Raw genomic sequence first — 23,141 nt, forward strand, 5'->3', positions numbered from 1 at the left:
TTGGAGCTCATGGCATAAAGAGTGTGGAAGTTACTATTCTGTTTCTCTAAATTCATCACAAATCCTAAAGAATGGGGAATCTTTGGGAGAGATCCAAAATAACCCAGTTTCCCTCTGCTTACTCATGAGTGTCTGTTGCTTGACATTATTCTATGAGCTGACTGCACTGCTGATACTGGCATTCACATGGAAAAGCACAACACTGGTGGGGGGGAAAAGTTTTATTAATAACACCACAGAGTTGGAAATAAACATGGAAAAATTGAAGAAACTTTGACAGTGTCCTTTTAAAAGTCTGACTCAAGGAGACTTAGCACAGGAAAAACAGATCCAATTGCTGCTTAAAGCTGGCCATCATTTCTGAAAGTACTATGGTCAAAGATTAGTCTTAACCAATAATGTTAGCAACTAAAGGGTAAGAGTTACAACAAACAGGAACCATGAGATTGCTGGCATAGCTGACATCAACAAACACACTGAGGAAACAGACTAAGTGGTATCACAGTACCCCACATCATAAGACAAATTCATATATTTGCAACATATATCTATCATATAAAAACATTCAGGAACATTTAAGAGCTGATTTCTGTCCCCTCCAGGTGTAAAATATTAAATAAACGTGTGATAGTCGGTTTGGCATTTTTTTTTAATATCTACAGAACACATTCCTTTCTTGCCAAGGTTAAAAAAAAAATTATTCAAGGACTTAATTCAATCCAAGCTGACTTTTTCTGTATTTCCACCTTTGTTTGCTTGCCGTCATCATTATTATCCGCTGGGCCAAGCTGTCACAAGACAGAGAGAGTTTTCAAATCCTTTACAGTCTTTTATCAATGCTCTGATCTGTAAGTGGGGAAAGTGTCTGTTCGATGAAGCTTCAGGGGGCTTGAAACATCTTCACCAAATCAGATGCAAGAAAAACAAGCGTAGTTACTGTACACAGCACTAGAACTAGCTAAAGAATGAGACATGCATTAGACTCACTTTAGTTACTTAAGGGAAAGATTGTCACTGTACAAGCTGCTGCACTGCCCTAGGAGCTGACCAAGAAGGGAATGTAGAGAGTCACATGTCCCTTCTGGGCTCCTTCCTTACTCCAGGGGGAAGCAATCGGCTACTGGTCTGTACATATACGTATAGGTAGAAGACTGCTTCTCCTGCCATGCTGATTCAGCTCTACTACCTGATGTGCTGTTTACTAATTGGAACACTATTCTATGTATGACTTCTTTGTGGAAGTCCCGGGACTTATCAGAGAATTTAGATCCATTAGCCAGTCCGAGCTGTGGATTTTTTCAAGGATCCTTCGCTTTAGTTTATTAAATCTAAGCAATTTTTCAAGTATAAAAAATAACAGTTTGTGCCAATATTGTCTCCCTATTTATCTTATGTCAAATACATTGGTGTTAAATTATTACTTTAATAGTGGGCTTTATCATAAAACACAGTAAGAAAAATCTGCTGATTGTGGGGCAATGTCGCAAATAAACATTTTTCTCATTGTGTCAAAGGCTGTCATCAGCAGGTCAAGCCCTAATTTATGGAGCAAATTCAAACTGTCATTTAAGCAAAATACTGCTTTTACTCTTCATCCCTTTTTCAAAACATTTGCTGCTTTTATGTTGTGTCTGCGCCCTCTAGTGTTCAGATCATCTTCAAAGACAGTAGGGAAAATCTGCTTAGCTTTGTTTATGTGTTTGTGATAAATGAGGCAGGAGAATGAGAATGGTACACAGGCTATATCTAGGCTTGGCAGAATTGGATTTTTTAAATAAATTCAATAGATAATATCAATGTTATATTAAAACTTTTTTTATTTTCATCCATTTAAATTTTCACACTTGCGGGAAGTTATGGGGGTCAGACAATTATTTCATGACAATAGATTTTGAGATTCAAAAAGTGAATGCTTTATAACTATTAAAACACAAATTGTCAACATCATATGTCAAAATATACAAAATAAATATCCTTATATCAAACTCAAGTTCTGAAGCAGCATTTTTCTTACTTTGCCTATCTGTAAATTTCAATCATGATAGATGGAAATACTTTTTTGTCGGTTTGTGTGTGTACAAGTTGTCTGTGAAGCTGATGTTTTACTGACACTTACCAATAAAAATCTATTCCTGTCTAAGCCTATCTATATCTCAGTGTTGCCATCTCTTGTGATTTTTATCTCAAGTCTTGCAACATATGGTAAACCCAGTTCCTGGAGTCATTTGAATGTGAGAATTTCAGCTTTCATTAAAAAAAAATGTACTTCTCATTATTGCGGAGAAAAAACTTGAAAACACGAACCCTAAAGCTTAAAACTAGGTAGCAAATTAAAAGAACCCCACATTTTTAAAAAAGAAAACTCATAATTTATGCCAATCTCATGATTTTTGAGTCCTGACTTGACATTTGAACACTTGGGGTTGGCAAGTGATATCTGCACTTTGATATCAGGGCTGCAGTGTGCTGCCTAACCAGCCCCTAAACCATTCTGTGGAACACACATTTACAACGTTGTTTTGTTTTACAGTCATTTAGTTCAAAGTCTGTCCACATGTTCCCTACTTCATGGAACTCAATTGCAGTCAGGAGCAGTAAGGCCTTGACTTCTCCAACTATTTCTCTTTCTGGGCCAAACTGTTACAAGTTTGCCAGTAGCCTGCCCCTGTGCATCACCCTGCATGGGCGCCAGACACAACTGCTGTCCCTGAGCAATCTGAGTGGCATGGATTTTCCCTACTGGTGCTCCCTGCAGTGCAAGCCACCCCAAGATTAACCTATCCTTCAACACACTAAACAATTAATGTGCACCCTTCTCAGGGTTAGTGCAGCAGGTGTTTTCTTCCTGCAAGTCAGTGAGCTCAGGGAAACATTTCACCTCTGTGGTTCATCTCAGTGGTGCCTCCTCTTGGGACAGTACAACTCTATCCTAACTAAGGGTTGTGCCTGGATGATAGAGTCTAGACCTCTTTCCATTGCCTGTCCAGTATTGACATCTAGCAAAGCTATTTCAATCCCTCTTCATTAACTAAATGAAACAAAGGAACTGTCCAAGTTTTATTTCAAAGTGCTCTAGAGAGAAAATCAGGCCAGAGGGGTTGACAGTTTTTGGTTCCTGCCATCCAATAATCCACTATTGCCTTGTTTCTGTTAAATGTTCGGTTAGCCCAGTCTGTTTCGCAGAACTCCTCTGCTGACCACTCAGAACAGATCCCTGATCCTTAATTACTGATTCATCATCAATAGTGAACCAACCCCCAAACAGCCCATCAGCTTCATTCCAGCAGATTTAAAATAATAAACTTCACAACGTAAAATGTAGATGGGAAAAGGTTTCAATTTTAAATTAAGAATATGTGCACAAACTAGAAGGTACTGATTTAGGGCCTGATCCTGAGATGTGCTGAGCGCCCACAATTCCCACTGAAGTCAATGGTAACAAACAAAACAGTCCAGACATGTGATGGAGCTTAACGGAGTTACATCATGGATGTATTTGAACCAAAGGATCTAGAATATATTGGAGATATTGCAGTATGACCTCCTGGGATCAGCTCTTAAATTGTAAGCGTGGGATTCTAAAAAATGCTCAGTACTAACTCTGCTCCTACTTTAGCTTGGGGGGAATTTTACCAGTAGAGTTAGGTTCACACGGCTCATTTTTAAAGATCACATGCCAGATACTAAGGATAGGACCACGTCTTCCTCCATGTTTGTAAGTGTCTACTGCGCACTCACCACTCAACATTCCAATCGGATAAATTAGAGCACTGAATTGGCCATCAGGATAAAGATTCTTACTAGCCACTAGATGTCCCCCAGTGATCATGATAGAGGCAATAATGGGCTTTATAGAACTGCTGAACTACTGACCCCATAGGAAAATCTAACTTTACTGAAAACTGCCCAGGCTCTTATGAGAAATCTCGCAGAATGGTCTGTGCTATCCCTTAGGCTGGCAACGGGAAGTATATCTGAAATACGATAGCCAGAGGAACTGCAGTTCCTCTGAGTATGAGACTGCAAGGACGCAGTTATCCCCCTGCTGAGTTGGATGAATTGTTCACAGCAAGGCCACTCCACTGTGTGCTTTACTAAGCTGTATTTCCCTGTTTGTTGTTGGAGGGACTGGAGTGAGAGGGTTGGACAAGGAGAAAGGTTAGTAATGGTTAGTGGCGTGATAACACATTTGAATGGTGTGGATTAAACAAATCCCCAGCAAATCATTTAGACTCATTTTGATAATTTAAAATCACTTGATCTTTTCAAACCATTTTGTTATTAGAATAATTTGAATTTGCTGTAATCAATTGACTACTCCCATGAGTAAGGCATGTTCCAGGACTGGACCATAAACATGTGCAAACTGCCATTTTTCAAAGGCTTATAACTTGGCCAAATTTAGGCAGATTTTCACAGGGACAGCAAATGATACAGCCCTGACACAAAGGCCACCTGCTGACAAATTCAAGTCCCTGCTCCAAAGCATAGAAAAAAGAAAAGGTGCTAGAGAAAGAAAAGGTTGTTAGAATTTTTTGACATGGACAAAACAATGTATTTTGCGTAGCTTTGTTCTTGGAAATGGCTAAAGCATTTTGGCTGAAGTTTTCTAAAATAATTCAGCCTTAGACAGATACGTGACATAGTAAATTTCAGCCTGAGTGGTCAAAGTGTGGCAAATGATAAGCAACTAATTACAGGATCTTATAATCTTATGGGCAACCATAAGAATGTGGTGCTACCATCCCTGCCTATAACAACACAATTATTGTTTCCAGCACAATAGGTGGTCAAACCACTCTTTGGTCCTGTTTGTGGCAGTTTGAGTCTCCCTGCACCATCTCTCCCTTACCTTGTAGGCCGTAGAGCTGGCCCGTACTGTGTTGCCGTGTAATGTGCTGCCAGTAGGCACTCCGAGGCAAGGGCACTATGGTGTTGAGGGAGACGGCTCGCTCACTCATTTTCATTTGAAGCTGTAAGAAAGGAAAGTGACATCAGGAGGAGAGCACTACAGCGGTGTTTCTAATACCCACCAGAGCATGTTAATTGCTAAGGCAATAGTTGCACAGAAAAACCTGCTGGAGCGTTGGGTGAGAATGACAAACACTCAGGTCCGAGACACACAGGTTTATTAATTCAAATCTTTATCTGAACCAGACGCATGCCTTGGATTCCAATTAGTATTAAAAGCAAGAAACGATAGAGATACTGAAAAAGACAATGGCCGGTTACCTTCTCCTAGGGAGCAGGCAGGTCATGATGGACTTCTCCTATGTCTCCATGGGAGCCCCAACTACCCCTTACAATCTACCACCTTTTGTATACAACCAAATTATATATTTCATTAGTTCTCTTCCAGTCACTACTATGTAGTATGAATATTCTGTGTTTTATGCAACTCCATACAATATACACGTGTAAACTTCCATTGGCATGACTTTTACTGCCCTTGCTATTTTCGTGTTATTTCTAATTTGTTTATGACCACTGATCATACACTGATGGCACATGCTTGACCAGGCTACGTCTGTCTTTTACCCAATATTAGGGAGTCAGTTTTCTCCAATTAGCTTTTGGTAGCACATTTTGTATATTCATTGTCCTCCAATTTAAGCACATCCTATGGTGAAAACATCACTGTTGTCCCATACAGCAGCAGCAGTAAGCAAGTTTACTTAATAACAAGGTCACAAAGACAACACTTATATTAAAACTAGGTTGAAGCCAGCCAAATCAGTACAAATATCATTTAGAAATGACCCTTACGTTAATTCCCAATAGGAGCGTCTAATGGAATAATAGCTTTATCCCTCCACCCCCAGCTCTTGCCAAAAGTGGTGTAGTTTTATATTTTGCACTGGTAGCAGTGACACAGGAAATTAGGGGCCAGATTCCAGCAAGGCTGGGAGAGGGGTGTGCAAAGGCAGCTTAAAGCTCATGTTTGTGCTTCCCTGGTCCTGGTCCAGCACTAGTTCCTCTGAAGGCTGTTCTGAGCCCCCAAATGGCTGAAACAGAAACATGAGGAATTTCTGGCCACTCCCCCTTTGCCATCAGAGAATTCCACTACAATGGGGATCAGCCTGCCTGGGCCAAACGTAGTCACACCGCACCTGAGAATCTGACCTTAAGTCTTTTTCAGCCAGGGTGTGATAAGAAAAGAGATGTCGTTCTTATTTTTTGGGCATAGGTTTTTCTTTTCACTATTCTCTGTCTCCTCTCTCATCTGCAGGGCAGCAAGCACCTTTCCCTAACATGCTGCACTAAGGACAACACAGGAGTTCATTGGCTCCTCAACACAATAGAACAAACTCATCCCATGGGCACCTTCATTGAGTTAGACATCTGGGCTTGTCTACACTTATAGTGCTGCACCAGTGAAGCTGTGCTGCTATAATGCTTACTGAAGAGGCCACCTATACCTTCCCAAGAGGCAGTAGCTATGTCAATGGGAGAAGCCCTCCCATCAACTGGAGTTCGGTCGGTATAACTGCAGATTTTCCACACTCCTGAGCAACACAGTTATACCGACATATGTCTGTAGTGTAGACCAGGGCTCAGTACACCAAATGATCAGATTTCCACAGTGAGGAGGACCACAGAAATACCTAGCTAGGGAGTTGGCATGAACTGGGCCCATTCAAAATTCACTGGCCTGAGAAGAAAGACTGATGAGATCATGATGGTTAAATGCTGTACATTACACAGAAGCTTTCTAAACAGAAAGACTGGGGGTGTTAATATTATGTTCGGGGCGGGGGAGGGGGTGGAATGGCCAATCCAGTTTTGAGCAGAGAAGGCTTTCGGGTGACCTAACAGAATTCACAAACAGGCAGAGGTCAGACAAAGACAAACTGTTCTCATTAGCGACACAGTCAAGTCAGCACACCATCTAAAAATTAGAGCATGAACAGTAAACTATGAATGTGAGCAGGGCTATTGCTACAGCTTTTCATACAATGAGTTCGAACATCTGGCATGGACTAAGCTGCCAACTAAGCCCACTGAAGCAGGAGTTTAAGAGACAGGCAGTCTTGTGAAAGAAGAACCCTGTGGCAATGCAGAGGGAGTGCTGGGATACGGCAGAAGGGACCATGCTAAATGTATCCTACCCAGGGATACAGCTGTCTGAATCTTTCATATCCAATTCATCTTGCTTAGGGATTCATTATGAACCTGGCCTTGGTTCACCAAGGTAAACCCAGGACACATTTTGGGTGGATATAGCCTGAGTTACTGATGAACCCTTTCATGCCTAGCTAGGTGTAAATGGCAGGTTTGAGCTGTATTGTACTTAATTTGGGGATTCATTCAAGCCTGAGACTCAAAATGAAATAAAGTTTGCCTAATATCTTACAAAAAGACACTGCTGAATTTTGCACAGCTCTATTCAGATAGGACTTTCCTGGCCAATTGTTCTGTATCGCTATTACCACCAATGAACTAATACCTTATTCTGATAGTTGAGGACTTCTAAATTGTGTTGGCATAGTTGCAAGATGGCATGGTTTATAGCTTACCACACATTCATGTCAACAGAAAAACATGCAGGACTTCAAGCAAGAGTTGCGGTAGTATTACTGTGCCACAGCCTACAGCTTCTTTACAATTTGCTCCCCTGAAAACAGGAAAGCTAATAAATTACTGTAATTTCAAATCATATTAGTCAACAAAATAAAGCACTTTGAGATACAATACTCTTTTTATGACATGGGCAGTTTCTAAATGGAGACAGATCAAATTAAAAATGCCATAATTTTTTGGCTCGCCTCCAATTTTGTGCACTGACTGATTGCACCTGCAAGAAGTGAGTATGCAGTCATTTTGCATACGCAAACAAACAATGAATGCACAAATCAGTGAGCCACCTTTTACACCACTCTACAGAAAAGAAAAACTGAGGCACAGAGAGAGCAAGTGATGTAGCTCAGGTCAGAGAAGACACATGTGTAGCAGAAAGGGAAGAGAAGCAGATCCCATTCCTTAACCAGTAGATCATCTATGCCCTTCAATTTGCTCCCAACTTGAACCAAAACATTTAAAATAATGCTATTTGTATTTGTCTCTATATTTTGTTGTGTATGAGACCAAAACTGGAAATAGCGAGATACTGAGTAGTGGGCCATTCTTGGGAGATTTTCAACCCCACACAACCTGACATCTTGTTCTCATGATATTTCCAGCGTAATTTTCAGGCCAAGAAGTTTTGGATGTTCAGAGCACGTCTGAAACTTTTAGATGCTTATATGAACTTCATTGAAACTTTCTCAACTGTCCCAGTTGCTAATGTAAACAGGATCAAATAATTTCTGTTGTCTTTCAATTAACAGGTGAACACCAAAAAATCACAAAGCTTAACAACCTGTAAAACTCAAAAACATGAAATAAAACTTGCACAGAGAAAGGACAACCAAGAATACCAAAAATCATCCTACCATTAGATAGTCAACAACACGACACACATTTCAGAGTAGCAGCCATGTTAGTCTGTATCCGCAAAAAGAACAGGAGTACTTGTGGCACCTTAGAGACTAACACATTTATTTGAGCATAAGCTTTCATGGGCTACAGCCCACTTCATCGGATGCGTAGAATGGAACATATAGTAAGGAGATATATATACATACAGAGAACATGAAAAGGTGGAGTTGCCCTACCAACTCTAAGGTTTACAACACTCATAGACTCATAGACTTTAAGGTCAGAAGGGACCATTATGATCATCTAGTCTGACCTCCCGCATGATGCAGGCCACAAAGCCGTCCCAACCCTTTCCCTTGACTCTGCTGTTGAAGTCCCCAAATCCTGTGGTTTAGAGACTTCAAGTAGCAGAGAATCCTCCAGCTAGTGACCCCTGCCCCATGCTGCAAAGGAAGGCGAAAAACCTCCAGGGCCTCTGCCAATCTACCCTGGAGGAAAATTCCTTCCCGACCCCAAATATGGCCATCAGTAGAACCCCGAGCATGTAGGCAAGACTCTCCAGCCAGACCCTCATTGGCCATTGATACTATTTACCAGTGATGGCACACAAAGATTTTCTCCCTGGTGCAGACCTAAACTCTGTCAAAAACCTTTCATCTGCAAAAACCTTAGCATATAGACAGCTTCCTCTGAAGGTCAGGAGACCCTATGTATTTCAGATCAGGGTAGAAAGCTGTTCCCAGAGCTTAGGGACCCTCCAGGAGGTTGTCCTACCTCCTGACCATTTTCTCAGCTTGAATGTCTCCTCTGTTTGCAACTGGTTTAGTGCAGCGTCAGAAAAGACATGGAATCTCAAATGGAGAAGTCCCAATCCATTTAGGATTTAGGACTTCCTGGGAGACTACCTGTCTCCTGGTGCCGTATTTCTACAATTGAGATCAGCAAATGCATTTGAGTAAAACTATCTCATGGAAAACCCAGTCTCAGGCCTCTTCCCTTACATATAACACCCTCAGCTATATTCCCTAATTCTTTATTTTAAAGTAGAAAGCATTGTCAATTACACTGTGCTTCAAGATACAAAAATGCATGAGATCTGCACTAGAGTTGGTAAAAATAGTCTGAATTTTGACTTTTTAATGCAATTTCTCATAAATTCCATTTTTAATCAATATGTTTTCTCCAGCCAACAGTAAGCTACACATTTCTCAAACTTTAACTCTGTGGCACTGCCAAAGGTTCTATCCAGAAAGTCAGACTAAGGTCTCTAAAACCCAAAGTCTCTTAAAATCATACCAGTCTCTTAAAACCCCAGTCTCTTAAAATCTCTGTTATATTGGGAGCAAAAAGCACAGTAATATCTATGCTACACTGTGTTCTTGCAGAATATGTTCTTAAAGACATGCTTCAAGCATGCTTCAACTTTTATTTTCCTTTAAAAAAAAATCTGTATCTAGAAATGGAGGGAAAGAATCTTTACAAAATTAGTGTATTTCACAGCGAAAAGGGAAGGGTCAAGCAAGCACACAGAAGAGGAAGAGATAAGGGCTGGCTGTCTTAGAGGAGAAGAAGTAAAGATTTGAAAGACAAAGTGGGTGAGGTAATATTTTTATTGGACCAACTTTTGTTGGTGAGAGAGACAAGCTTTCAAGCTTACACAGAGCTCTTCTTCAGATCAGGGTAAAGTTATTTAGCGGAACCCATTCGCCTACAACCTCCTTTCTGTAAGGTGTGGACATTGTGCTTGGGATCTGAAAGGAAAAGCAAACACCAAGTCAACTACTGATCTTTAAAACACCCACATTGAAGTTAGTATTACTGAATCACTCTAAACAACACACACTTCCACCTACAGTCTCTTCAATAAAGTATCAGCAGAAACTTCAGTGTTAGCATACATTTCAGCACCATAGAAACAAACAACTAGGGATCTATTCCAGGAAATGTAAAACTAGAACACTGACTTTGACAGTTCCCCAACTGCACAAAATCTTTAGCAGTCTGAATTCCATTTAACAGTGTCTCTAAGGTAGGTTGGGTCAGAAGGGAGTTTAAGAGACAGTACAATATTCCTGAAGTAAGTGGAGTTAATAATGGGACATCCTTGGAGGATGGGAAATAGACTTGGGGGGGGGGGGGAAGAAAATTTGAGGAGGAGAAAGCAAAAGGCCTGAAGGAGAGCCTGCTGTGAGTTTTGACCCAAGAGGAAGGGAAATGGGTCTGGAGAGATAAGGAGAAGCAATTCTATGTCCTGAACACACAGACTGTGTCAACACAGCTCAGATTTCATGCAAACCCTGTCTAGACCATGACTGATTTGATTCCCATAATTAATTCACTGGTATCTGCAGCAACAGGAGGAGCCGGAATGACATGATAATTGGCTGTTTTTATTTCACATAAACACTCAGCACTAAGAAGTGGATTGAAAGCTGTAGGAAATGAAACACTAATGTGCACATGCACAGTGCTTACAAGTTGGCCAAGAGCAGAGAAGTGTGAATCTGTGTTGCATTAACTTGGTGAGTGAATGATTTGGCAACCGAAGGACATCAAACTGAAAACCTACTATGTTGGGAGTGCTGCTTAGATATTTCCACTCATGTCATTGGTTAAAGCCTGTTGGGACCCTTCCAGTCGCATCCCATCCAAAAGATACTTCCATTCTCCCTGATGGGACACATCTTTGCAGAGACTACACTGTAGCGCTTGTGATGGCTTGCTGGTGAGCCTGCACTAGCACAAAAATACTGCACGTTAATGCATCCTCTTCCATCAAGGCAAACATTTATGCTCAGCCCTACTTAGGTGCACTTTTTGTGGTGGCTTCTTCTTCATTTTCCTTATACCTTAATTATGGTGAAATCTCCTCTTAAAGGCAATGAAAGGGACTGGAATTTTTCTGACCTTTGTAACAGATAACTGCATAATGCAGTGTGGAGGCATTCTCACAAAGGCTGACATTTTACTGGCTATTTGGATGGATGACCATGGTACAGTGATCATTAGCAGGGTTTTTGATGTATACTGAGGTTCACTGGCAACCTGGATGGTGTAGTCTGTTGATAATGTTCTTCCACTGCATATACATAACAGGAAAAGCAATTTAGAGGCAGTCAGGAGTCAGTGGTGGCATTGTACCATTTCACCATTAGAGGCGAGCCAAATGCTATTTTGTAAAACAATGCAGTATGATGGGACATTATTGCGTGGTGTTTCAGCCAACCATGGAATTCTGTGCCATATTAGTGACTCCATTCTGCATTCAGAGAGAAGCAAAAACACAGCGGTGAAAAGTAAGTTACTATTTTAGTTCATATTTCAATAAATTAATGAAAGAGTCAAGATGTAATATATAGTGTAAATACCTGGCTCTGCCTGAAATTTCTCTGGATGAATGTCTCCACGTCTTAAATCCTTCTCCTAAACAAGGAGAGCATCCTTGAGTCCTTCTTCAGTAGGAATGCACTAGTGTGACTGAGAACAGAACTTGGGCTAATACCTACAATACTTCTCCAATATTATCTGTCCATTGCAAATAAAGAACACATATTTCTACTGGGGCGTCCAATGTTTTTTAAATGTTTTCTGTGGAATTCAGAAAAAAGGCCAAATTATCGCTCTTACTATGGTCCCTGGTGTCATTCTAGTGCTGGAAAAGAAGAGTAAAGCTGCCCTAGCTGTGCATTTGAGAATTCCCCTGGCATGGGGGTTGTATTAGAGGCTTATGTAGAGGACAGTCACTAGGATGGAACCTAGTCCTGGGGATTGGTTTCCAAGCAGTCCAGCAGTTTGAGGGAGTCATCTTTGCACCCTCTCTTGGGTCCCACATTAAGCACAGCTCAGCCAGGACTAAAGGTTTGGGTCATATATATATATATTTTTTAAAGAATATAATTCCGCCCCCCCACCACCACCACCATCCCACAAATTAGTATTTCATGTGTTCTATCTCTCTCTCTCTCTCAAAAAAAAAAAAAAAACCACCACCACCTAGGTAATTTATGTAAAACATTTGTTAATAGTGTGATCTGTTCACTTAGTCTGATGAGTATACATTTCAGAGCTTTATCAAACACTCTAATTATAAAGTACCTGAATCTTAGTCTTGGGATTATTATAGTGAGATTAGGGCTGTCAATTAATCACAGTTAATACATGTGATTAATGCAAAAACATAAACTAAATAAAACACAGTTGCGATTAATCACAGTTTTAATTGCACTGTTAAACAATAATAGAATACCAATTTAAATTTATTATAAATATTTTGGATGCTTTCCTATATTTTCAAATATATTGATTTCAATTACAACACAGAATACAAAGTGTATAGTGCTCACTTGATATTTTTATTACAAATATTTGCACTGGGAAAAAAAGATAAAAGAAATAGTATTTTTTAATCTCACACTTAATTGTGATTGTTTTTTTTAATCATTTGTCAGCCCTAATTGAGATGGGGCTTTTTTCTGCCAGGTGAAGTAGGTTCACGTAGTCAATTCAAACTGTTTAAGACAATCATTGCTTAGTTAAGGCAGTTACCAAATCCATTGCAAAAGATATGCAAATGCTGTAGAAGAGAAAATATTTTTATTTTAATGTCTTCAGACAGACAGGGATATGTTAATGCTCTTTTTAAATTTTAAATTTTTTTTGATGGGTTTACTTATGTTGTTCACCCTACTGTCATCCTTTCTACTACAAGATACTCCTTTCTAGTCCCAAAGATAGGAAGTACCATTCCCAGCACTAATTTCCATTTCTAATGATTACAAGTACACATGGAAATGACCATAATTAGCAATTTGACCATCCACTAATCCAGTTGCACTTGTATTATCATATGCATCAGATCTACTTTTGTCTGAAAATCTGCCCCCCGAGCATCTAGGCTGCCCTTTGAACTGGCCAATAAAATCATTCTAGGTAATATTGGATTTCGGTTGCCAGAACTAGGAAGATTCATTCTCATTAAGTTTTGACATTCCATCATGAGAAGTAATGAGGTTCCTTCTCAAACTACCTGGACTGAGCCCTGGCATAAATGGCAATAGTCAAGAACTATAATTCTGTTGGTCAATTATTAGGCCAGCTAGATAATCTTTCATGGTTTTTGAAAAATGTGTTTGTGCTCTATATAAATATTACTTTTTCATTGAATGATGGTAGAAAACAGAAAGGAAGAAAGCATGAAAAGGGTGGGTATAAACCAGATATGCTGTGTGCTAGCAAATAATCAGAAAGGGTGAAATTCACCCGAGCAGAGGGCTAACACGGTTTCTACTCTTTCCAAAAAGGACACATCTTTTAATTCACTCTGCTGACAAGTAAATGCAACTGTCTGGTGTGTCTGTGTCCAATGTTGCAAAGAAGCCATAAAATTGGCATATCCTACGCCACTCCCATATGAGACTTGTCATGTGTCTGGACAAAGGTCATGTGATCACAGCATCTGAAATGATCCCTTGTCTGCTCTAATTTGCAGTGAGGGCTAGCCTGATTCCTTGTCAGTCCCAGAACTGGGGGAGCATGTGGGCAGCTTAATGTCACTTCTGCCAACCTTCCACCAGTCTTGTGCTAAGCACAACTTGGCCAGATTGGAGTACCTGAGCGAATGATTAGATATAGACCTTAGAGATGAGTAAATAGTGGACAAAATTTTCTGTGACTATTTGAGTTCTAAAATGAATTTTAATAATCATACCTTCCAGGTACACTTTCTATAAATAAAAATGAGAATTTCATGATGTGGTTGAACATGTTTTGTGATCAGCAAAAGAGGTGAAATTCATCAAATAGATTACCTAGTATGAAGTATTCTCTCAGATCTAACAAGACAACCAGAAACCTTAATCTGGACACCTCTGAACTCTAGGATGAAGGCTGGAATCTGAACCTAGATCCAGAGCCATATTTCAGAGCCATCTCTCTGATGGGCTACACCAAAAACCCAAGCTCTGAATTTCCAGTTGGGCTCATCTTTGTATACCAACACTAAATGATATGCCTTTAAATTGAAAAGAAGAGTATGTTGTTATCGTCAGGTTAGCATTCTAGGATTGACTGTGTTATTTTTAGAAGTTATAGTTGGACCTAGTTTAAGTAAAATGGAGTTTAGATCTGTTGCAGCTGCTCCCCACTGAAATGTATGGCAACTGTATCTTTGTGAAGTGATTGAGGTGACGGTTTTACAGTGCAGTTTAGTATTTTAAGAATCAATTGAAGTGACTCTTCAAATACCATATTGCACAATAAGGCTGCCATTTACAACTGCTGTAAAAACACCAGATATGAAGGGGTCTGAAAATGCTATTCACTTCAATAGGAAAAAGTTACCACAGACTTTAGACTGTCTTTGAAAATAGCTATGACTGAATAGACAACACATGCTACTCAGTCTCTTCCAACACTAGTGGACTGCAGCCAGTCCTTGCTTCCAAGGTATGTATGACCCATGCCAGGCTATTTTTAATCTGTTTTGTTGAGTGGTTTTGTTACACTAGTAAAATAGCTGCTAATTCAGGATAAACAAAATAATTATCACCCTTTTTATTCCCCCTTTGATGAAAGGCTGACATTGCTCCTGAAGACTTGAAAATAACCCACTGTTTCAACAATCAGAAAGTCATCTATACAGCTCTAAGAAATATATCAGTAGAGGATACTGCATTGAGAGAAAGAACAGCAAAAAACTTCATTTGCTACTGATTTTGCACCTCAGGTCAATGCGTTTGTAGAGGCAGAAAAGCAAAGTGTGTCCTTGACAAGTATTACCCAAATATAACCTAATAAATTGAAGGCTGCACTGGAAATTGCTAAAATCCCAATGGCCGCACTTGGGGCAGAGTTTTTACAATTGCATTTAGGTTTGGCATGCTGTATTCTGTTGTCATGACAACACATGTGGATGTCCTATTGACATAATGACAGTGAATATATAAGGAGCCAGCTAACACCATGTGGATTCAACAGAAGAATCTTGCCTTCAAGAATGACTTCTTGGTAAAAACTTCCCCATATTCCTAACCTACAAGGTGATCACAGATGCTGATTAAGGAAATGAATACACGGCAGAAAGTCTAGGAAAGCTACTAAGGTAACAATATCTGTGAAGTGTCACTATGAGCTACAAATTAATATACTGGTATTGACTGGAAACAAGTGAATGTTTTACCACTGGACCTTTTTAGGTGAAAAAATATGTATAGCATCAAATACCTTACAAACTACACCAATGAATTATTTATTAGCTTAATTGAAGTTTAGCTCAATTATCCAATCCACAAAATTTGGCTTGACACCTTAAGAGAACAGTTAGATTCTTTTGCTTTCAGGGTTTCTTGTATTTCCTCATTCTGGTTGGTCTGGAATTACTATGAGAACAGCCTCTCTAGCTTTGTTTTTGTGATTCTGATTCCAATTCCTGGCCCACATTCAGAATAACAAAAAAACCTACAAAAGGTTAAAAAAAGGGGGGAAGGCAGAGGTGAAATATTAATTCTAATATATTAATCTTCCCCAAAAAGGGCGACCTTTGGATGAAATTTCAGTGGACGATTTCCATTTTTTCTCAACCAATTACATCCAGCCTGACTCACTGCCAGAATATATCACTTAGACCAGGATCTTAGAAGGATTCTGAAAAGGGTTAGACATTAATCTGGATAACAACAACATCCACATTTACATTAGGAAGGATAAGCATTGATAAGGGGTATAATCCCTTATGCTTTAGGGTACAAGCCAATCACCATCTGTCTGGAATAAGGAGAAAAATTCCCATATGGTCAGGTTATCCCACAGTTCTCCATTAAGGGAATTTTATATCTTCTGAAACATCTGTTACTGGCTAGAGTGCTAGTCTGGGATTCAGGATATTAGTGTTCAGTTTCCTGTTCTGCCACAGACTTCCTATATGATCTTGGGCAAAGTACTTAGTCTTTCTGTGCCTCAGTTCCCCAGCTGTAAAATGGAGATAAACAGTACTCTCAGAGGGGTTGTGAGGATCAGTACACTCAAGATTGTGAAGTACTCAGATGCTACAACAATGGGAGCCGTATAAGTACTTTAGACAGATCACTGTATGAGACAGGACAGTAGCCTAGATATACCACTGGTCTGATCCAGTATGCCAGTTACAGGGTCTCTAAATGCCTAATTTCTCTAATTTTGTAAATGTCAAAAAACAGGTCTGAAGACATGATTAAAGCATTTTACAGCCCCAGGAAGCTGAGATGCTTTGAGACTCTAGACCACTATTTGTTTCCTCCTAACAAATCAAGCAGTTTAGTTTAAAACAACATATGACACTTTCTAAATTATTCTTAAAGTGTAGACATCAATTAATAAATGGAAAACCATGAGTCAGCCACAATATTTTGGAATTGCATTGATGAGAAACACTTCCAAATAAACTACTCAAGTTGCTGATTAATAATGGGAAGCTAATGAGAATGGAAAACATGTGCCTACAGGACCCAGCCATCTTTCCTATAGCAATTTACACCTCTTGATGGTTTTACAAATAACGCAATCAAGGAATATAACGCAGAAACTTCTCTACTTTCAGTTGCTTAAAAAAGCGATCATAATTATTTACTGCTTTAGTAACCCCAAGTGCTAAATGCCATCAGAACTGAACACATTAACACCTTAACTAGAAGAGAAGAAAGTCATCATGCACTCAAACTATTTAATATCTGTAAATCAAAAATTAAGAACACGCTCAAGAAGGTGGTCTATGAATTTTGTTACTCATTAATGCGGAGTGTTGGATGACAAGCACAACTAACAGCCATACCACTGAATTTTTCACACTCTGTAATAAGCGCTCATGTTGTTCTGCTATGGCCAAAGCAGCTGAGTGAACCTTCTGATAGATCGCCTCCCCATCTCTTGTCTGAAAGATGAATAGTCCTTCCCCAGTGTCACACATCCTGCCAAAGCGAGAACAGAAATGATCCAAATGTGAGGTTTTCATTTGTTCAGGGTGATTTGTAAAGTATATTTTCGGCACTACTGCTGTAAAAAAAAAGTGATATCAAAGCAAAAGGTAATAAAAATAACAAATGATTGTTTGCAGTAAAACACACTGATTTAGATACAACTTCATAAGCATATATACAAACCACTAGAACAGGATATAATGATTACTCATCATTATCAATAACATGTGGGCCAGATTCTCCAACCCATATTCATGGAGTAGTATTTACTTATGCACATAATTGCTTCTCAATGTAAACATTACAGAATCAAGTCCTTGGTGTATTTCACTTCCAAACTATGTACGCTTGAAAGGGTTTGATTCAGCTGTGAAACTCAGGCCCCTGTCTAAAATCTACATTACTGAACTAAATTAAAGTATTGTGTATCTCTTTAGATTTATTAAAGATGTTGTTAGAAATAGGGAAGTGTCTCCTAGACCAGAAGAGTTACTAAGAAGAGAAATGTTACCTCCTTATGCACTGGTGGATGTGAACTTTATTTAATTGAGGAGACCAATATGTAAATTCGCGGAGTAAGTCAGTAATTAGGCTTATATTGATTTGCACCATTAGGAGAGCACAAAATTTCCTCTGGGACCTGTGTGAAGCCACCATGCCATTTCTCTTCAGATTGTTGCTCTTTCAGCTCTATAGAGAAACATCCATCTCAACATAAAACATAAGGGTCTAACAGGAATTAAAATAGCATTTTAACACTAATGCCAATGCTTTAAGGCAAAATTCCCCTCTTGCATCTACATGACAGATCCTGACTCCACTATTTAGCTCTCCCTAATTGCACAGAACTCCAGTAAAATTTTGAGAGCAGAGTTTGCCTTCAACTTGAAACACTTGTACATGTAGCTAGTAGATCCATTAGTAACTCCTAATTGAATCTTCATGCCATTATGGCTAAGGTAGGTGCTATTAGTGACCAAGGGTCAATCTTTGTGTTGTACGAATTACTGGCAGAGTATAATATTTCCCCCCATTTTTTTAAAATCTGTACATCCAATTCTCCGGGCTCATGTACAGTATTTATTAAAAATAACTACACAGTAAAAAGTAGAATCAATGTGCAAAAGTTGTGGTTTACAAAGCAGCAACTTAAAACTAACCATATCATAATGTGAACTTTTTTCCCCACAAGGTGTGCAACATCCTCTGTAAGGTTCTGAACAATCTCCACTCTCATTCACTTCAGTATAAGGTGGGAACACTCATTAGTATCACCTAGGATTAGCCCCCCTATTGCCTCTCTATGAAAATGGCTTATAGTATTATAGCAAAACACTCACCTCCCTGCTTCAAACGTAAACCAAGTTGGGTCTCGTCCATACCGCCGGAGGGCACTTAATGGCCAAGAGATGAGTTTTACTCTGGGATTCTGGATATCCCAAAGACAGATATGCTCAAATGTTATCTGCAAGGTACATTCCCCATGCACCTCTAAATTAGGGGATGGCATTAAATACACATTGAATCTCTCTGGAAGAAAAACAAATGGTTGGTCTAAAATCTCTAAGATTTTCCTATTTTTCCTTTATTTATAATTACAAAGTCTTATATCTACTTTTAGCAATTACTCCAAGAATAAAAACTCGCTTCCCTCAATTGATTACATTTATTTCTAAAAATATACTGCATACAGAGTGAAGCCATAAGAACAGTACATAGCAATGGTCTCTAAAAATCCATAAAATGTTATCTATGTGATCACTTTTTAAACAACTGAGATTTGAAGCTCTCTGGGGCAAAGGTCTATTTTATTACACATATGTAAAGGGCCTAATAGAGTCCTGGATTCCAAGCCAGAAGGGATCATTGTGATTCTCTAGTCTGCTCTTCTGTATAACACAATCCATAGAATTCCCCAAAATAATTCCTAGAGCAGATATTTTAGAAAAAAAATCCCACCTTGGTTTAAAAATCATCAGTGATAAATCCACCACGAGACTGGGTAAATTGTTCCAGTGGTTAATTTTCTCCCATCATTAAAAAAATTACACTTTATTTCCAGTCTGAATTTGTCTAGCTTCAACTTCCAAATGCCAAGGGAGAAAGTTCAAGCTGCCAAGGTTCAATATGTGGGGCCGCAAGGATCGGAGACCATAGAGAAGCCACATAGTGGAATTTAACAGCTCTCTGCATGCTGCACAAGTAAACTCTCTAGTGGCCTGCTGTGCAGGAGATTGGAAGGGAGGTGAGCTCTGGTATGACCTGGGAAGTGACTGGGACATTGCTAATGGATCCAGACCTACACAAATTCACTGACAACACATCATATGGAAGGTTGCAGTAGGCTAAAACTTGTTACCCACGACCTTCAGGAAGAGCTGGGAAACTCTCCAGTGCCCTGGCTCGGGTTGGGATTGCACAGAAGATTCAGCATTCTCTACCCAAGTAGGCTTTGGTTCCCCAGACAAAGCCTATTTACTCAGGCCTTACATTCAGGACATGTATGTCACTGTGAAGAATTATAGCAATGAACTTCTCTTCTAATAATTATGGTTGTATATAAAAAGCGTCACAAGAATAGTTAAAAGTGCAGTGCAAGTCTGTGCATTTAATAAGTCTCTAATCTATGTTCATGACTGCTTAAGTTTTTATATGAACTCAATTTCGCAAAGAGGATTCCCTCAGTCTACTTCTCGCAGACATGGAATTATCTAAAGCCACTCACCCACTTGTCAAACTGGTTCCTTCTCATTCATCACCTTTTTTCAGTCACTTGACTTAGTGCACATATTTTGGATTGAATGAGTAACAATCAGAATCGATAGAGGAAAGTGGCAAGTAAATCTGAAAATTAACATGTTCTTTAATTTCAAGCCAGGATAGTATTTTAGAGGTTTAGAATCTGATTCTCCACTCTGTTACATTAGTTCTGTGATGGTATAAGACTGTTTAAGCCAGTGGAATTGCAATGGACAATGGAGACAATGTCTCCAAAAAGACAATGGAATGAAACACAGATTCAGATTTTTAACTCTGAAATCTGGTTTTAAAAAAGCTTGGAGAAATGCTGCTAAAGGAATTCCAGGTTTTCTTCAGGTGAAAAGACAACCTAAGCGTTCAAAATTAACTCTTTTAGGATCAATGAATGGTTAAAAATGTAACTGATGTTGCATTCTCCATTATATTTTTAGTGCAAGTCCCTGAACTCAGTTTGCAACAGAAATGGGATGAGGGCTAATTATAAATTCTAATATGTTAACCATACATGGGCATCTGAGAGTGTGTGTTTGGCCAGTATACAGATAGAGGGGAAATAAGCTAATAATTAGGGTTGCTTGCAAGGAGGAGAGATTCCAGCCTGTGCTTCTCAAAGAGGAGTGTGTTTTCACAGGGCTGCCCAGAGGATTCAGGAGGCCTGGGGTCTTTGGCGGCGTGGGGCCCCCGCCGCCGAAGACCCGGAGTGGAAGAAGCTCCGGGGGCCCAGGCCCTACGAGAGTTTTCTGGGGCCCCTGAAGGACCCCGCTCCAGGGAACTCTTGTGGGGGCCCCTGTGGGGCCCGGGGCAAATTGCCCCACTTGCTCCCCCCCCGCCCCCAGGCGGCCCTGTATTTTCAAGGTAAATGCATGTGGGCACACAAAAGGCATTCACAACTGTATTTTGCATGCAGTTAATAAAATTGTGTGCACTAATTAAGTCATGGAAAGCACGTGTGCATACAATTAGCTGATTTCCATATGCAAGTGAAGTAATTGAGCTCAGATTATGTATGCAATTATTATTTATATTGCAATATTTATTATTTGTATTTGTGCCTACAAGCCACAGTCATGAACTGGGACCTTATTTGGCTAGGTTCCTTCCAAATGCAGAACCAAAAAGCATTCCCTGCCCCCAAAGAGATTACAATGCACCTAATTTGTCTGAAAAATCTCACTAGAACATTTCTAAAATCCTAAATCAGAGTGTCAGATTAGCAGAACAGGTTAGTTAGTGCTGATAACAATCAAGATTGGTGGTTTTTGTTTTGTTTTGGGGTTTGCTTTTTTTGTTTGTTGGTTTGGTTTTTGCACCAGGTTGTAAAAGCTCGAGTATATTTCTGGTTTCTACGTGCACAGCCCAAACATTTATGTAATTGAGCCATGCCCTCAGGTAGGAATTATGTTCTAAAACGCTATAAAGTTCAATATTTCTGTACATACCACTCTGCTCCCTTTCTACACCAGATGCCAACAAGTCAGGCTCTCCAAGGCTTATGTCATTAATCTGAGTTCCTAGGCATTCCATCTGCAGCACTTTGCACCACTCATCCGCCTCGAGTTCTGTATAAATGCCCAGAAAATCCGTTTGTAGGTACAATATGTTTATAATTTCACAATTTACATGCCAGTGTTTTCTAATATACTGTGCCAGTTTACCCACCTGATTCACAAGCAAAGGTTTTGGACGTGTCGTCATTAAAATAAATGCCTACAGCATGTTTCTTCGTGCTTTTTGGCAGTCGTAATATATTCTTCACATTATTGAGTTCCGTGACCTGAAAAAGAGCAATTTGGAGTTCTAATTAGAATCCTTGAATAATGACTATTGAACGGAGGAGAGAAGGGAAAAGCATTAAGCCAAGCTGGAAAAAAACCCAAAAAGAATGAGCCCATGAGCACACACAAGGAAAAATCATCTTGACATGAATCAGGCTCACAGATGAACTTGAAGATTCTAAATGATGTATTCACATTGACACTTCCACAATGCCTCATATTCTGTCTGTGCACAAGCTCCAGTGAAACCCAGTAAAAACAGGATTTAAACCACAGGGATGGTGGAATCATCTCTTCAGGAAGCAGCATTCACGCCAGTGGGGAAACACCTATATGAAGTACATGGTAAAGAGCAAACAGGTGCAGCAGAAGTAGCAACAAGACCAAGAAAAAAGGTTTCACTTGATCCATTCACTTAGCGGGTGAAACCGATTCTGTTATGACTTGCTCTATGGCAGAATAAACACTAGGGTAGATGAAATTTTTCATCTAAAACTATTTTTGATGGAAAATTAGTTTTTCAACAGAAGTGTCCACTTTCCTTGTAGGCCTGTGACAGCAGGGGGCTGGACACAATGACCAAGAAGGTCCCTTCCAGTCCTATGTCTTATGTTCTTTGAAAATTTTCAATTTTTTGGTCAGAAATACAAAAACCTAAAAACAGAACATTTAAGTCCTCTCCACCCCTCAAAAATATGGTTTTGCGTAGTTTTTAGCCAGAGATTTTCAGACTTTGGTTGACAAAAACTGAAAAAGTTTTGATTTTCCAGTTTTCATTTTTTCAATGCAAAGTTGATTTCCCCCTCCCCACCCTGTGGAAATCTCCTATTTTCTGTCCAGCTCTAGTAGACAGCTTCAGCAGACAATAGGTGCTTTTTAACATTTCTACACAAAGAGCCCTATTTTCCAGCCTGGACTAGGACTTTGCTCTAAGATTTTAACAAAAAAGAGCCTAACATTCGGCTCAGTGGTAACTGTTGGTTTCTCTGCACTATTAACACTCAGGCAAGTGGCTAAATAGGGAACCAGAAGACTACATTTTAGGCTTCTGTTTTGGAAAATCTTGGCCGTACACCTCAACATTTTCATTGCCAAAGTAACCATCTGAACATGAACTTTAGCCACTCCCTCCACTGGTGCATTTTTTTTGGTAATTTCACCAGAAAGAGGAAGGATGTGGCTGCTAGACATGTTCTCTCTAAAGACAGCTTGCACCATCATTGTCCTGGTTTTCCTAGTT

The 23,141-nt window shown here is 39.6% G+C and overlaps 1 protein-coding gene across 4 annotated transcripts in view; it reads right to left on the bottom strand.

Annotated features, from left to right (window-relative positions):
• Positions 1-200: 200 nt before the first annotated feature.
• Positions 201-23,141, bottom strand: part of DOK5 (docking protein 5) — a 95,140-nt gene continuing 72,199 nt past the window's right edge. Inside the window, exons 3-9 of one of the 4 annotated variants that reach the window (XR_004647871.1) lie at positions 21,786-21,900; positions 21,566-21,685; positions 18,707-18,896; positions 17,222-17,357; positions 10,076-10,169; positions 4,853-4,973; positions 884-898 (exon numbers count right to left, since the gene is read on the bottom strand). Coding sequence is in view for 3 of the 4 variants with exons in the window: in XM_034787489.1 (XP_034643380.1) it covers positions 834-898; positions 4,853-4,973; positions 17,222-17,357; positions 18,707-18,896; positions 21,566-21,685; positions 21,786-21,900 (747 nt within the window). In the remaining variant the exon portion in view is untranslated. Of the gene's footprint in view, positions 899-4,852; positions 4,974-10,075; positions 10,170-15,682; positions 15,874-17,221; positions 17,358-18,706; positions 18,897-21,565; positions 21,686-21,785; positions 21,901-23,141 lie in introns of those variants that run through there. The other 3 variants (XM_034787490.1, XM_034787489.1, XM_034787491.1) reach the window with 3 other exon arrangements.

This window comes from Trachemys scripta, chromosome 12 (genome assembly GCF_013100865.1).
Source record: "Trachemys scripta elegans isolate TJP31775 chromosome 12, CAS_Tse_1.0, whole genome shotgun sequence".
Taxonomy (NCBI): domain Eukaryota; kingdom Metazoa; phylum Chordata; order Testudines; family Emydidae; genus Trachemys; species Trachemys scripta.